Raw genomic sequence first — 17,528 nt, forward strand, 5'->3', positions numbered from 1 at the left:
GTATTTTCTCGATTAAAGCATTAATTATGAATATGCATAGCTATCTGTAATTTGTAGTGTGTGTGTGTGTGTGTGTGTGTGTGTGTGTGTGTGTGTGTGTGTGTGTGTGTGTTGGGGAATCCAACTGGACGCTTGTAGTTCCAAGCTACTTATTGTGATCTTTAATCCGGGAACTTCGGTGCCAAGATCAAAAGTCGATTCGGAGAAAGGGAAGCGTAAATAAAGAATATATCCCATATCAAGTGGCTTAAATTATTCTCATGAGACTTATAATTTACTTATACTCATTGTGTTAAACTTATTTTGCTCTATTATATTTCTTTATTGCCTGGTGCCTACATGGACTTTTTAAAGGTATTAATTGCTACTACAACTGTTGTAAGCATTGTCATTGGCTGGTAGCATTGTAGGGTAGTAATAATCTGTGGTATTTAGGTTAGGATTGTTGAGTTAGGTTTGGTTCTCTTAGAAGAAGAAGACGAAAAATAGTTGTCGCAGCAATACCGATCCTTTTTAAAATTCTAACGCCTTTTTCGCTGACCCTTGGGGAACCGTTCGCCTCAAACCTATGAACGCAGGTCGGGGAGGAGAAAGGGCTTTTGCTGTTTACTGTTATCGTTGAAAGGATGCAACAGCCGTCATGGAAGCGTGCATTGCGATTGACTAGCTACCAGTGACGTAGCATGAGCATTTCGGGTGGGAACGCCAAGTCCAAAGGAAGGCTACGCCCAGGGGTTTATCCAGGATTTTTCCCTTATGAATTTACAAATCTGTAACGTATTTAAGAAATATTTATTTAGATATTCAAACGCTGAACTGGCAATACTGTGCGGTATGTGCTCCCTCTAAAGAGGGCGAGAGGTCATTTTGAAATTTTTCAGATGGCAATGTCCCTTCCCTAGAGCTGACCAAAGCCTTGTGTTTCCAGGGGCCCGTCAAGTATCTGAGCGACGCTCGTTGAGCAGACAGATCATTTACTTGACGCTGATTGTTCATTGATCAAAATATCAGTACCTTTGAATAATCTGTGATCAATGTGGCTGCGTCGAGTGGACAAGATTTCGGTGTTTGAAAAGCTGTTAATTATGGAAATAGAATAGTTGATGTGAACAAAACTGTCGAAATTTTCATTTTCACACCCTTGCACAACTTTCCAAGACTAACGTGAATATTTAATATTTAGATTGGAATAAACAACACTTTCATATTAATACAATTACAAAAACTGGAATATTATTTCTTCACCTTCTGTTACTTGAACTTCCTCTCTAATTACGCTATATCGCAAGCCGTTCATCATAAATATTTCCTCATTGGTCGCCACGCCACTCGCGGCCCGCCACTCCGCCATCCTCAAAGTGCCTCAAATCATACAGGCAAATCATGCCTCACGAGATCGAAACACAAAAACGCTATATTATGTGGTTCAAACCTGTGGCGGGCAAGGTTCAAGTTCACTCAGCGATCAAGTGAGCAGCGCTCGCGGAGCAACGCCTATTTGGCCGTCAAGTAGCTGAGCGATCACGTTGCTCGCTGAGCGTTCAGATACTTGACGCGGCCCAGGAAATGACCATGCTGCACATTCCACCCTCCTTCCTTGACATTTTGGTTTAAGTTGATCGAAAGGTCCATTGGACTACGCTTCTTGTAGAGCTACAAATGGTTCCTTTCTGTTAAAGTATTGTCATTTTATTGTTGATATAAAAGTCCATATTTACAACTTCCCTACAGGGGGGTAACTTTTCTGCTTGGGGGGGGGGTGTTCGTCAAAATTTGGGAGGGTGTTTGGGGAGCGTGTTAGAGGTATGTGGATAAATCACTGGCTACGCCTGTTTTGCCTAATAGTTTAATTATGGGATTATATGATAGCTATAAGTATTGTCTATATGAAAGTATAATTTCATTTTGTTTTGTTGCCATAAGTCGCCCGGCATCCGTTAAAACAAGATTCATCCATGCATATTTAAAAGCTTACAAATGAGATACCTCACTATGCAACAAAGGTTTGGAAGACGGTGTTTTATAACTTTTTTTGTAATTAGGTTTTTCAACTCAGAACACCATACGGCATTCGGAGTCTTTAACCAAACATAGTGCATGTATAGCAAAACTATATTTTGTTTCTCTCAGCACACCCAGTTAACCAAGGACCTTTCGGCATGACGCAAGTCATTAAAAAACCTACCAGACTCATAAGCGATTCTAGAACATTGGAGACGCATTTCGCTCTTCTGCCACTTTTGGTTAATCGCGAAAATGAATATTATAAGTGATGGTATTGATGAAGTTGAAGGGACACTCACAAAGAATACCCATGCTAACCACTCCGCCACAGAGGTCGGCGGATGATCCACCTATCTACACTCTACTGACATAACAGTGCCGATTAGTAATTCAGACTATTGTCTGACATACATTCACGTTGCCACATAAAGAAAACAAACTGATCAATACTTTAAAATAATTCCGTCCAGAGATCATTCGATGTTAAGAGTTTTACAACGAACGCTAAAAATTTCCATTGACAAAATATAAAGGATTTACATATTATCGAACAAATAAACTTTCTTAATGATACATTACTTTTGCGGGTTAAGTGGTAGAGCAGCCATCTGAACTTCGGCTATGAATAAATAATCTCAGTTTCTGACATTTCATACCACTAGAACTGAAAAAACTGACGAAAACTGGGTTTTTGTTTTGTTTTCTTTTAGTTTTTAATGCACATCGCTGTTCGTGTGATAATTTACACAAAGAAGTTATATATTGGAGTTTGATAAAGTTACGTGAGCCATCTTGTGTATTGTAGCATCACACAGCACGAGCGCGAAGAACCGGGTAGGTTTTTCGTCTGCATCGGAAGTCAGGAAGGGTCACATGAGCTCTAGAACCAGTCAGGTGCTCCGTACGCCAGCGTTCTCGAGAGCATGTCGGCCGTGCTGTAGAGATCCAAGATTTCCTCCAGCCAAGCAGAGTCCTGTACGCCAAACCTCCCCGGCGTCCGGCCAGCAAAGGAATTAGAAAAATGCTATAACGAGAGCTGTTTAGTGGAGCGTTATAGGCGTACCGAGATAAATAGCTATCATAATGTCATATAGCTCAAACATATATAATTAGTATTTTACTTTTTATTTACAGCACTCACGCATTTTTTACCCATTTTAAATCAGTGAACGCCTGGCGTTTTGGCATCCAATAACGCTACGCCACTGTAGCTACTAGGAATATAACGTAGCTACTTCGAGTTGAAAATATGACACATGTATTGCAGGTCCTGTAATTTACAATCATATTTAAACAGAAATAATCTGAGAATAGACCTACCATTTATGTGGGATCCGAACCAATCAACTCTATCCGAACTCTCATTTCTGCTTGCGGAAGTCGATTCCTAGAGTCTTGTTTCCTTCGTTCAACTTCAATAGCAGTTTTTGGGTGTCTCTGCAATCGCGCGTCTAGGTTGTTACACGATGCAACACCGACTCGTCTACTTCGTTGATTTGGTGTCAAGTAATGTATTTGGTGCCTGCACAGTTTGCACTACGTTCTGGAGCAGTGTAATTTGTGTTGTATAGTCACGTGGTGCGTGCTAATTAATCAAATGAATGTTAAAAGCAGCAGGCAAGCATTTGTTGAAGCTTCTGAACTTGAACAACGCTATTCGTCTACTTGGTTGAACGTCATTCCCTTGCCACCGGGATACACCTGCACTGCAACTGGTGTCAAAACGTGCTGCGAACTAGATGGGGCTAATGAGTTCACGTCACAGTTGGTGCGTTTGGTAACAGCAATACAGAGAGAGAAATAAAGATAATCACAGGCAGGAAGCAAAAGGTGTGAAAAAGAGAGAGAGAAAAAACAGAAGACAAGAGGGAGAGAGAGGAAATAAAGCGACAGAGATAGAAACGAGTGGGAAAGAAAGATAGAAAGAGAACATGAGAGAGAGAGAGAGAGAGAGAGAGAGATAAGGATAAATCAATGCAGAGAAAGAAATATCGTAAGGAAGAGACACATAGAACGAGAGGGAAAGAAAAGTCTAAGAGGGATAGAAGAGAAGAGAAGTTGAAATTAAAGGAGAGAGAGATGCAAGATTTGATTGGTTAATTTAGTGTTTTAAGTCCACTTTATGCATAGTAAGGCTAATCGGGACTGGACCTACAGATTACAGTGGAATCCGAAACACTATGTGCCTCCACCGGGTATCGAACCCGGGCAGGCCCGAGAGACGCAAGAGAAAGAGAAGTAGAAGAAAGCAGACACAAAAGAAAACTGAAATTCACAGAAAGCGAGCAAGCGAAATAGGGTGAGTGAGAGGGAGAGAGGAAGAGAGAGAGGGGGGAAGAAGTACGATCGAATAACTCAACCCAACAATTCTATACAACAGAAATATTTGAAAATGTAAATCAATTTATTTCAAACATTGCGAATGTATTTTTCGTTTCAGAAACTGAATTGAATATTTGATATGTATCACCCTTCCAGTTAGCATTTAAAAAATTAAATTCATTCTGTTCATTATTATTATTATTATTATTATTATGATTGTTTCTTCCCTTCCTTTTCAAATCTTGATATTAATCAGCTGTAGGGTATTTAAAAACCTAAGGTTTCAAACCATGTAGTTGCAAATAATTTTAATCGTTGAAGATAGTGATGTCTAAACTTTTATTATGTAGCCTATTATCTTTCTTTATTCTCTGTGCTTAGGATGAAGATGGAACAATACGTATAACACACCTGTTGATCCCGAAGCAAGTTGGATATCCTGACACTGTCACGACTCGAAATGAAGAGGAAGTTGCATATTTTCAAACCGATTTTGGACTTCAGACATTTGGCTGGATTCACGTAAGATTTAATATTCTACCATGACTATTCATCATTATTGTCATCATCATCACCATACACATCAATATTACATCCTCTACCTTTACCACAGAGGAATCACCTTTAACTTCATAATTAAAAGAAAGTTTACATAATAGTTATCGAATCAGCAGCAGAACATTTAGGTCCACTTTACGCGCATATAGGCTTTTTCAGTGCTTGGGGATCACACTTTAAATTATAAGTGTAGTTGTTACTTATAACACTTATAATTTAAAGTGTGGTCCCAAAGGACTGAAATTTTCTCTCAACGGGAATCCAACCCGGGTTCCTTTCATTGTGGATCTACTAGATTAAAGCAGAAATGCTATTTCCTTGGGCAATTCCACACATGATGACCCAAAACTCAACTTGTTTTAATTCTTAATTTGTTAATTGAACTGTATTACATAGATAATAAATAATAACTCTTGTGAAATTTGTAGTACTGAGTGTTGGGTAATTATCTAAAAGAAATCTTTTTCCGTGTTATGAAGCTGCATGGAGGCTGTTGTAGTATAGCCCGCCCCTTCGTTCTTATTTCTGGTTCGGAAATACTACATACATATTTTAATTGGTTTGTAAAACACCCCTTCGGAACACAACGAAACGATGCCTATTTACTTGTATAACTGGGCTCTCAAAAGGTTCATGGTCTTAAGTCAGTAATTATTATTTTCATCAAAAGCATGAAAAAGCACTGGATAATAGACGACAGTTGATTACCATTAACAACCTTAATTACTTAAATTTTAACAACAATAATGAAATAAACTGTCACCAAAAATAAATGTTCATCATGATACAGATCCATTTTATAATTAACAGTAATCAATTAACATTAATAATAGCATTATTACAATACAACAATTAGAAATTAAAAACTAGAAATTCTTTATTCATGGGCGAAGTTCAGCCTGTGGCTGTTCTACCACTTAACCCGCAAAATCTAGTACAAGTGACTCTCTCTGATGTTAATCTGTTCATTGGTTTGAATTACTCGTAATAACAGAGATTTGTCCTTTTAATATAATGGGAAATATCTATTATTAATTCTAAATTGTGTCTCTGTATTGACCCCCCCCCCCCACCTTTTTGTTTGATATTACGATCATTCGGATGAAGCTCAACAAGGGAAAATATTTACCAGAACTACTTCTACAAAACAAACTAAAAATAGTGCCGGCTCCCGTGGCGGAGTGGTTAGCAAACGACGCCAGGGGTCCCGGGTTCGAATCCTTTCTGGGCATGGATGTTTGTGAGTGTGCATTCATCAATTTCATCACATCATCACTTACTCCCATCTTCGCAAATTAGCCAAAAGTAAATTAAAGCAAATCAATCAATCTAACTAGAAATAGTGTTAAACAATTAGCTACTCCTCCACCACTACGTGCAGTTAAATCTTACCCCTGTTGAACTCATCCGTCACGTCACGTGTCTGCTTAAAGAGGTAGCAAGGTGTATGGCAGCTGGAGGTGAAGCATAGACATACTACTACAAGATGTTACAGCTGCGGGTTAAGAATGGTTGACAGTATGGCGGCAATGGCGGCGATGACGGTGCCATGTTTTCTAACTCCCACCTGCGAGAACAGGTACGGCACAAAGTTGTCCACGAGCCTCAGGTTCGCGTTGGTCGGGAAAGCTTCGCCGCTGTCTCTCTTCACCACGTAGAACTTGACGTACAGGTCAACTCTGTGATGGTGGATGAATCCATCCCCGACGTCCACATCGAACTCGATCTCTCGGTTCGGTTCGTTGAGGTTCGCAAACGTGCGACGGTTGGGAGGGAAGGACTGCAACTCGTAACTTTCGATTTGCTCCATGATGGTTATTTATTACACGTTGATCTCCACGACGGCAGTGGTCGTGGCTCCGGCGAAATTCACCACCTCGCCCTTCTCGTTGGTCACCGCCAACTCTATGTTGTCTATGCGATTGCGACACACAGGAAAGTATATCAGAGGCGAGGGCGTGTAGATGATTGGCTCCATGAACTCCGAGTTCGGTTTTTGAACGTGGCGATGATCCCCGTCTGCTTGTTTCTGCCCGGGATGCGGTCCGAGGACTTGGTGATCATACCTTCCGCCACGTTGCAGTGCACATTCAGTCTCTCGATGGTAAGAAATTTAGGAATGTTGGCACCGATATGCTTGATGCCAGGTTCGAGATTGGTACCGTTCTCGAAACACAGGAGCTCTCCGACAGTACCTAGGTCCACGGTAACCGTAGCAGACACCAGTTCCACTCTGTGGGTCACGGAGTTCTGCGACAGCAACACACTTATCGGCAAGTGGGCCTGCAAGGTAGACAGATTGTACTGGCCAGGGGGTGATGCTGATTTTTTCGCTACCGACCTTGATGGTGTTGTTATGCACCGGCCCATTGGGTATCAGGTACATGCTGTAGAATGCGCGAAGGGCGATAGATTTAGGATAGATGATGTCGTCGTGCAACGAGAGTTTCAGGACCGAAGTCTCGCTAGTGAGATGGAACATTCCCATCGTGCTTCAGGTGCCACAAAACTTTCTGGAAATCCTCGACTGTTGGGTTATTTATTCGAGACAAGAACTCGAGCATAGAAACACAGAGATGACCGCAGTTCACTTCCTCGAAACCTTGCATGCGTTCGTCGTTGTAGTAGAGACCGGAAGCACCGAGGTACTTCACCTACCCAGCAGGTGGCACACCTCCGAATAATCGAAAGCAAAAGCATTACCGTTTGCTTGCTTGTCGTAGCATATCCAGTGGGTTCCCAGATTTTCGTAACTGTCCAGGTTGACCACGCTACACTCTTCTTTCTTCACAACCGAGAGTAGCTAATCGGACATGAAAACGCACTTGAAGTTTTTAATCCCCAGCTGCTCGATCAGAGATTCAATGTCGAGGTTGGACAGCAGCTCTTCTTTTTTTAAATTCTTTTCAGAGCTTCGAGCTTCCTACCCACACCTTTCCCTTTCTTTTTCATGGCCAGGTTGTGACGTTTCTGCTCTTCCAGCTCGGCCTTGTTCTTCTTCGCGAGGATGATGATCTTGGCGATGGCGACGCTTCCACCGGCCAAGCTACCCACGGCACCCAGAGCAGCCAGGATGGCCGGGATGTTGAATATGAAACCTCCAGTCTTCTGCTGCTTCCGTGAACGCTGCAACCTCCTCAACTGAGAGGTACTGAGCAGCAATTTCATTCCGTGGCCCTTGACCAGGCAGGAACGTTTCATTCCCTCTGTTTCTTGGTGAGCATTCCATCAAGAGCTCCGAGAGACTTGAGTTTCGCGTAGGACACCTGGTAGACGACACCCTTTGGTTTCTTGGTGGTTATTTATATCGCGGGAGCGGGAGAAGAAGGTTCTCGCTTCGGACAACGCAAGAAAGTGACTGAAGATATCATCGGTCTCAGCGTTCGATGCGTAACAGTCATCGGTATATCGTCTCCTTCACTCTCTCGCCTCATGAAATTCGTCCATCCTATGGCCAACTTTTCGCCTGCAGCCCAAAAGAGGGCATCGGGATTCTGCAAGCTCTTTATACCGCTTATTTTGCGAAGATGGTCCATAAGAATCATCTCGCACGGTGGACGAAATTCTGGTGCTGTTTTGCTTAAGTCGACGAGCTTCGCAACATCCTCACCTCCGTCGAAAATGTACGCAAAAATTTTGTACAGCAGTTCCAGTGGTAGGTCGGTTATACAGGTTGCCATTTTCACGGGGGTGTTATTTATTTACAGTCCCCACCCCAATTTTTGTTTCGTGTTCATGACGATGGTTGTACCCAACGCGGCAACGCGTTCACCTAGCGAGGCGTCTCTGCTGACAAGTCTCCCGAAAGCCGCGTGCTCTAACTTCCTGTCGGCATCGTGACGCGCGTTGAGATCGGTGTGAGCGTTGTAAGCGATGTCGTGATCCTTGCATGCAGCGTCCAGCGAATTCACACCCTTGTCTCCTCTCTCCAATCGCTGTTCGAGTTTGGTCCCAGGATCGCAGTACTAGACCTCGACCCTCGGCCACGTTCCAAAATTTCAGAGGCAGGGTGTTAATGATCTTGATGAGCTACCCTATGCCTTTGCTGTCGTTCACGATGAAGTTGGCGAGCTTGGAGCTGATCATATCCACGATGCCCACCTTCTCGTTGTGGAAATTACTGTTACCGGCATTCTCTTCGCCTGCGATGATCAGCAAACGGTCCACGAGCTTCCTCACATCGTCCACCCACACAAACTCCTTGGGCAGAGTGTTGTAGAGTTTGACAGCGCTGCCTGTTTTGATCTGATTCCATACCGGCTTGATGAGGCTCGATTGTTGGATTTGACGCAATTCTGCGTGGCGTCTTTGTTTTGGCACAGGGCGTCCGTCATGATAAAAATTTCTGTGTAACTTTGGTAATCCTCGTCCGTGTAATCTTTGGGTTGCTTTTAGGTGGAGCTCCAACAGTCCCACCGTGCCCGGATACCTGGTCCAGCTGTTCTTCTCACCTAAATTGACTTTCACGTCCTCACCCTGGAATGTGACTTTCGATTTTCCAATTTTCCAAACTACGCCCTCGTTTAGTTCCATGGTCGGGAACATCCGAACAACTCGTCCTTTTCGAATTTCCCGGTGCTTAGGCAATCCCTCGCCAACGGACCCAACTCGACTAGCTTGTCCGAAGAGTTGCTCCCTAGGGCCTGACGTTTCGGTGGTGGTGCGAGTTCGAACGGAGTGGTGTGAATGCTGGATATCGGTGTGGGTACGGCATAATTTCGAGCAGTGAGTGGCACGAGCTCGTTGATCAAGTCTTTGTTTTGCTCGGTAACATCTTTGATTTTTTTTACCAAGTCCGCTCATGGCATCGATGATAGGTTGGTCCTGGCGCTTTTTCTCTTCGTAAATTCCACGATTATCGGATTTCCACACCTTGAACTGTTTCGCCAGGTAGTCGCGCAGCTTCAGGTTGTTGTCTGCGTTTTGTCATTGTTTGTGTGTTATGTTATGTTATGTAACGTTTCAAATTTCGTGAAATTGTTCATTTTGTTGTTGTATTTTCCGTCGTTCGGTTTCCTCGCCATGTCGATCGTAACTAATGCTCCAGATAGAAAAATTAGTGCTGAGCAAGTATTAACAATTTACAGGGTAAGTTGGCAAATTGAGTTATTAGACTTCTTTCAAAATTCATATAATGAGCTCAAAATTGTGAATAGCAGAAATCAAATTAAATTCTAAATCAACCAAATTCGCGTTTATTAACATTTTCAATATAATATTTTATACTAGTTCCCTCAATTTTGAAAGAAGTATATTATTTAAATTGTATAAGAGCCATATAAAGCTTGATAATCTAAAAGGAAAGCCATACAGGGTACTACGTGAATTATATGCTAAATTGTGTGCAATTCTTATATTCCATGGAATGGTTAGTTGTACAAAACTGGAAAAAATACAGAACTTAGCTTAACAAAGGCATTTATTGAGTTCAGTTCTGCACAATGCGCAGAATTTCGAAAATTTGTTGTAGCTCAAATCTCCACCCACATAGTTGTCGTGCACATGCTTTAGGTTGGTGGCATCCTGGCGAAACAGGCACACGAGGTTGGCGTTGTCCCGGAGCAGCTGCTTGGGAACCTTGAAGAAGGTCTGAGCAAGGTAGAAGCAGTCCGTGTCTCTGTGGCGACCTTGGGTGAAGAAGTTGCGAATCTCGTTCCGGTTTTCCAGGATCACGTCGTCGAAGACCACCACCGAAATTTGGAGGCAGCGATCCAGCGGTATCACTTCAGAAGCAAATGTGGCTATGCCCAGTCCTTCGTACAGTTTTGCTAGCTGGCGATACTTGAATTGCTCCAATTTTTTGGAGAAAACGTACAGGTGCCTGTTCTTCCAATCCAGCCAGCCGGGCGCGAGCAAGAAGTTGTCCACAACCAACGTTGTCTTCCCGCATCCCGAAGGTCCGACAACGAGGCAGCGAATGTTGTCGGGCAGCAGCTCGCCATTTTTCCTAGAGCGTTCCGAAAAAGAATCGAGCAGTCGCTTCACCACGTCCCACGCGCCAATCACACAATCACCTTGTCCGCGTCGATCCAGCTTCTTTCCTTGAGTCCCAGCCATTTGACCAGCAGCTTCTGTCCTTTCATACGCAGGAATTTCTCGATGAGGTACGCGTCCCGATGTTTTGTTTTCGAGAGCTCCTCCTCGTAGAATCGCCCTTTTAAGATTTCTTCGCGAGCATCCTTTATTACATACGTGTGCCTTCTTCCCGGCATGACTCAAATCACGATGAAGAGTTCCGTGCTCCAGTTTCTGGTGAAACACTTCTCGACTGTGTGCTTGAACTTGCTGGTCTCACCTGGTCTCCTACTTTGTATTTTGGTTTCTTGGTAGTAGGTCGGTCCTTGGGACAGTAAACAGTGGCGATCAATCGCGCCTCATTTGACTTGCTCACGTCGGCAGGTTTCATGCGTATCGTACGGTTGACCGAGTTGTTGTAGTTGTTCACAAGTTCCTGCAGCACGTACACCCACTTGTAGTTACCCTGAAGTGTGAATTTTTTCCACATGTGCTGCTTCAAAGTTCGATTGAAGCGTTCTACAATGCTGGCCTTCAGTTCGCTGATGGTCGAATAATGCTGGATACCATGCTTTTGAACAAACTGTCGGAATATCGAGTTGTAAAATTCCTTTACGTTGTCCGTTTGCAGGTAGCGTGGTAATCTAGCACCTTGCTCGACAATAGATTTGAATGCTTCTGTAACGCACGCACCGGTTTTGGCTTTCAGCGGCAGGGCCCATGCATATATGGAAAACGTGTCTATGACGGTCAGGAGGTACTTGTGACCATTCTTGACTTTGTGCAAATTCTTCAAATTACCACTGCTCATTTCGACGAGATCCGCCTGCCACAGGTTGACGATGCTCTTGGTGACCACCGGCAAGCGTTCGTAGTTGCGACGTGCAGGTTTGTGCAGCTCGTCAACGATGGCTTGCTTAGACATTGAGTGAGAGATTTCGTCGGAAGGAAAATATTACGGAAAACGGGTTATCCTCGGGGTACAATTGTTTGACTTCGAAGAATAGCCTTTCTCCACTTTCGACGTCAAAAACGGATAATTGTTCATCCTCGTGTATTTTATATTTGTTGGTTGTGTCGTCCCAATATGCGATCGGTATTTGAAGCGCTCTGAATACCCAGTCCTTTCTTTGTATGGTGAAGAGCGGCGCCTCAGGATGCTTTCCATTTTTCCAGTATCTAAATTTGAGAAACCGAAGAATACCGTCGAGGAAAAATTCGTGAGACAGGGTGTAAGAATATAATTTGTAAATGTGACCTGCGCGTTCGTACGTCCAATGTCCTCGAACATTCGGAACGCTGTGAAGCCAGAGAATCTCCACGGAGAACAAATGACGCGAGTCTGAATCGTCCAATCTGCTCAGCACCGGTTCCAGGTGTTCCCCGATGGTGCGAACAACCTCGTCGTAGCTGGGCTTGGTCCTCACGTCGATGTACAGTTGCTTAAATTGCTCTTTCAATTCATGAAACTTCCTGGTTCGCTTCGACGGAGCCGATCTGGAGCTTGACGTTTGCAACGATCTGCTGCAAGCTTTCCACGAGCCTCAACTTGGAACTTTGGGTCCCGAGGTCGCGAACTTGAGTCCTGATTTCAGCAAACAGCACATGGAGGTCGGCAACATTCTGGTTGGTGGGCAAAGCGGCAACCGTGTCCCGAAGTTGCGCGATTTCGGCTTGGATGTTTTTGACGTCGTCGGATTTGAATATTCGGTTCAGGGCCCGCTTTACAGCTTTCAGTTCCTGCAACGTTGGCATGGTGGCCACTACTTTGAAGCGACTCCAGAGCCTTTTGCACGGTATCCAGTTTGGTGGCATCTGCCACGGTGCGCATGGCATCTTGAACTTGTGCCACGTCATCCTGGGTAGGCGTCGATCGCTGCAGCGTTTCTAACTTGTTCTGTATGTCGTCTATCACGTGGTGGAAATGTGAAAGTTTGGATTCGGTGTTCAAACTTTCCAGCTTGGAGATCTGCTGTTGAACGGGGACCAGAGTTTCGGCGATGCCGGGCAATTTCGATTCCAAAGCTTCCTGGACGTTCGAGAGATCGCTCTGCATGGTTGCCAAGGTATCCTCTATTGAGCGACGGTACCTTGAATTTTCCCAAAATCCTCGTAAGTCTCGAGCTGGCGTTTGATGTTGGCTACGCTGCGAGCGATGGCGTTCAGTTTGCTGGACGAAGGCAGGTTGTCTATGAAGCTTTCCAGCGTTTGGAGTTTGGCTTGGACCTCGGCGATGGCGGAGTGCAGGGCATCCGTTTGAAGTTCCAACTTAATGTTTTCCAGCGTAGGAATTTTCAAGGATTCAAACTGCTCGTATAAATAGGCGTAATCATCATGAGTTTTGATACTCTGAACGATGAATTGCAGTTCGGTCTGGATGCTGTTCGTTTGATCCTCTAATCGCTGTTTCAGTTGTTCCACATAGTTGGTCCGTGCCTTGAGTTCGTGTTTCAACTTGCCAACACTCACCTCCAAGTTTCCGAGGTTGTCAATGGACGCAAGATCGGTGTACTTTTCCAGCAGAGATTTGAGCTCGGCATCGATTTTGAGGATGGGGTCCAGGCACTGAGACTGCAGGCTGGCTATCTCGGTCTGGAGGCTGGAGTTGTGCGTGGGCTGCAGGGCCTGCAGGTCGCTCCGCAACTTGTTGACCCTGACGTCGAGCATGAGAAGCTCGTCGCTGTGGTCGTCGCGTTTCGTGTGACCGAAGATGTCGTTAGGCACTATGCTTATTTACCGTATTATAGGGTAGGTGATTCTCAACTCGACGAAGAGAGGGATGAGTTTGTCGTAATCACCCAGAAGCTCGACGTACATGGAATCGTCGGCAGATACATCGTACGTGATGGCACTGTCCATCCTACCGTGCTTGATGCGATAAATATTCCTGCCAAAGGAAACCTTGACTTCACCAACATTCTCCTGTCACGGTATCTAGTGACATGTGAAACGCAATTCGATATAAATTATTTTTTGTTTATTGATTCATTTTATGTTCAAATATAAAAGTGTGGGGTACTTTATTTTGTGGATAAACTTGTATCCGAGCCAGACGTCGGGAGTTGGAGCCGGGTCTTTCCTGAGTGACAGCCGCCGCTTAGAACATGACATATTTGCACCAACGCGAAGATAAGGAAAGATTATTTTCGTCGCTACCAGGCCTGAGTCGCAGCGGGCGGGCTAACCCATGTTCACGGATGACCAGAGAAATCAGCTGGAGCTCAAGCCTGCAAGGATCCAGGGCGCGTCGCCGACCGCGCCTTTCAAGACAATGGACAGAGGTCATTTCCATCCCCTGAGAAAGCGAAGCGAAGCCACCTTAGCGTGGGTTTCAACGGACGAATTTGAATATCTTATATATATGCGGTGCTACCACCCCAGACACAGTTTTTACCCGGATTTCACAGAGAGAGCATCTCCGCGCTACACTCTCGCGTGATCATTGTTTTGTGTCCGTGGACTTTGTTTCCTTACGTACCGTGAGCGGATCGCAGATAGAGGGTTACCAGTGTGCGCCTTATTTTGGTGAAGATTACGCGGTGATTTGTTTTTTGCCAAGCGTTAACTACATAATCATGGGCGGCTAAAGGAGATTGAGAAGGGAGTCTGTCGACTTCCCTGACCCCGCAACGATGCATCGCCATCTTCCGATGAAGCCAGTCAGCCAACGCCAAAGACGACACCAAAGCCAAACACTGCCCAAAGCCCGAAGGACGTTTTCAGAACGACGCCGATCGAAGCCCGTCACCAGAGAGAGAGATTGAAGGACGACTCCAGAACGACGCCGATCGAAGCCAGAGGGAGAGATTGAAGGACGACTCCAGAACGACGCCGATCGAAGCCAGAGGGAGAGATTGATGGACGACTCCAGAACGACGTTTCCAGAACGACGCCGAATCGAAGCCCGTCACCAGAGAGATTCCGAACCGGCGCGTGACCACGTACATCCGACGCTAGTGGCAAGAGGAACGCCCGAAGTACTAAGGAGGTGCAAGTACACCAGATCGTCGCAATTAGTCTTCGTCGCGATCGACCTCGGAGGACAATTTCGCCACAAAGGAACCGTGTACAAGTCCCGCGTCCAGGAGAGATGAATGACCACGCCATGTAGCAGAGTCTGGTACAGTATACTTCAGAGGGTCTCATGTACATGTAAACGTGCGTCGTTAGTATAAACACCGTACAGTTAACGCCGAAGTCTCACTTATTTGCAAAGTTACTCAGGAAAACCCAAACCTAACTTCCGCGTCTAAAAATTGTTTTGGTATTGTTATAAAAAAGGGTAATTTCATGTTCAGATGTTCTAATTTAATTGTCTGCATTCAGGGTTAGAAGCTCCATTTCATTTCTTTAATATTTAGTATAAATTGTCAAAGTGTGCTCCATTTCTTGTGTAACCGACCGCCCCGTCGCGCCATTTAATTTGTCAATAGTTGACTGATGAGTCCTTTTTAATTGTGGAAAGCGTAGTTGTTTTTATTGCAAGGTCGTGTGCGTGAAATAGTATTATTTGTTGCATGGTGGTTTTTAAGGTAATTTTTGCTCGCGCCGACGATTGATTAGTGTATTCCGGCAGCTGGAGCCAATTAAGTTTTTGCATCCCTATGTAATTGTGTAGTTGTTCTCATTGGACGAGAGAGGCTTATGTGTAATACCCCCGTCCGAGAAACTTGTATAATGTCGTGCTTACGACTCGATGCATACGTTCATTGGAACGAAAGATTTAACCACGCCGACCCAATTGTCTTAGTTAACCGCTTTCCGAGGGCTGGCACTTAAGTTAATTTAAAAGAGCACAGGAGCTGGCAGACAAATGCCCTAAATTCACATAAAGGTTTAAAAATTAAAAGGAATGATATGTTAATGAGATCCATGATTTGTATCCATACTTCACATGTAAAAATACCTCATGTGTGTGAAAGAGAGATAGCGTGAATGTTGTGAGAGTGAGGAGGCTTTGTAAACAGTTGTTGATTGCAATATTTTTTTTGTTGTTACAATATATATTCACTTTTTACCGTTCGTCAGTGTTGTTATTTGACGTTTTCAGGTACCGGATCTTATGCTATTAGAGTTGACGAGCTGTATCTTTGCGGGTGGCCGTGGCTACTCCGCGCAGAGTGTGAGAGAGATTCGTTTATGTAGTTGCCACCTACTCGCCCTTTGGGTGGTCGACAGCAAGAACAGAAAGCAAGGATAATGACGCGCAGCCCGTAGCTCCTCCCCCTTGCTACTGCGCAGCTGGGCTTGGGCAGGGTTCACCCGCAAAGATACAGCTCGTCAACTCTGTGTTATGAATGTTCGAATCTACATATCAAAGGTAAACAAAACAGTGTAACATTTCAAGGTATTAATTTCCGCCTCGCAATAGTATGACAATAAACGACCGTCTCAGTACCGAACTTGATAACTGGACCGTGAGTCACGACCGGTTTCCCGTACACATAACGACGTTTGGCCCCGTGCCGGGGTATGATTGACACGTCATTTCGGGGACCGTGAGTGCACTCGTTACACTCCGGAATCACAATTATCTGAAGTTTGCCGCTGATCGGAATTTTGTAGAGATTCAAGTTGTTGTTGAAGACATAGAATGTTTTGCCGACGTCGTCATCGTATTTCGTCCAAATGCTGTTCAAGTGAATGATTAACAGGCCACTCAGTTTGGACAACATGGACGGCAACAGGTCGAAACTTGGCGATGCAGCCTGACTCGGTGCTTCCATGACAGTTTGCTTCCTGAACCCGAACAAGTTCATAGGCATGGTTATTTTTATGCACGCGAGTTGAAACACTACGACAGTAAGTTAGCTACGCTGTGGTTGGGGGTTCATGCAGATTTTCGCCAACTGCTAAACATACATCCGATAAGTTAGAGACGAGCCACATCGCGATAAGGTTAGATGGCATCCATTTTAGGTTAGATTGGGTCGTAGGCAACAACAACACACTGATTCGGTTGCTAGGGTAACAAGAGCATGCCATCCATTTAGGTTAGATAGAGTCATTATAGAGTACGATGCAGTTTAGATTAGAATATAAAACAGTACATAACTCGCCAACACTGATTCGTAAACAGCTATAAGTTGGCAACACTGCCAGTGAGGTTAACACACAACGTAAATAGGTGTGAGCCCTCAAAATATACATCGTAAACGGCTACAAGTTGGCAACACCGCCAGTGAGGTTAACATACATCGTAAAGAAGCCATAGCTTTTTTAAATATACATCGTGAAAGGCTATGCCGAGTTGGCAACACTGCCAGTGAGGTTAACATACATCGTAAAAGGCTACGAGTTAGCAACACTGCGAGCACCACTGAGCACTATTATTGGTTGCTCAATCGGCCTTGTGCCCCTACTACTACAAAAGTGGGTCTAGAGCCTAAGCGGTAAGACTTAGCCAAAATCTGTTTGGGAATTTATAATACACACCTATATGTGAGTAAAAGTCTCAATACAACCTATGCTCGGAAATCCAAAATGGCTACAGGAAGTTGGTCTATCTCGGAAACCGCTAGACTTAGCTGAAATCTGTTTACGGATACATAATATGTTCTCGGATATGAGTAAATGTCTCAATACAACCCATGCTCCGAAATCCAAAATGGAGACAGGAAGTGGGTCTA

At 44.4% G+C, this 17,528-nt stretch overlaps 1 protein-coding gene across 2 annotated transcripts in view; it reads left to right on the forward strand.

Annotated features, from left to right (window-relative positions):
* The window catches only part of LOC145995302 (uncharacterized), a 51,749-nt gene that overhangs the window by 25,339 nt on the left and 8,882 nt on the right, over positions 1-17,528 (forward strand). For both annotated transcript variants that reach the window (XM_083131903.1, XM_083131904.1), the window contains exon 7: positions 4,708-4,848. In XM_083131903.1, coding sequence (XP_082988029.1) covers positions 4,708-4,848 — 141 coding nt within the window. The remainder of the gene's footprint in view (positions 1-4,707; positions 4,849-17,528) is intronic.

The sequence above is a fragment of the Lepisma saccharinum genome, chromosome 11 (genome assembly GCF_977018435.1).
Source record: "Lepisma saccharinum chromosome 11, izLepSacc3.1, whole genome shotgun sequence".
NCBI lineage: Eukaryota > Metazoa > Arthropoda > Insecta > Zygentoma > Lepismatidae > Lepisma > Lepisma saccharinum.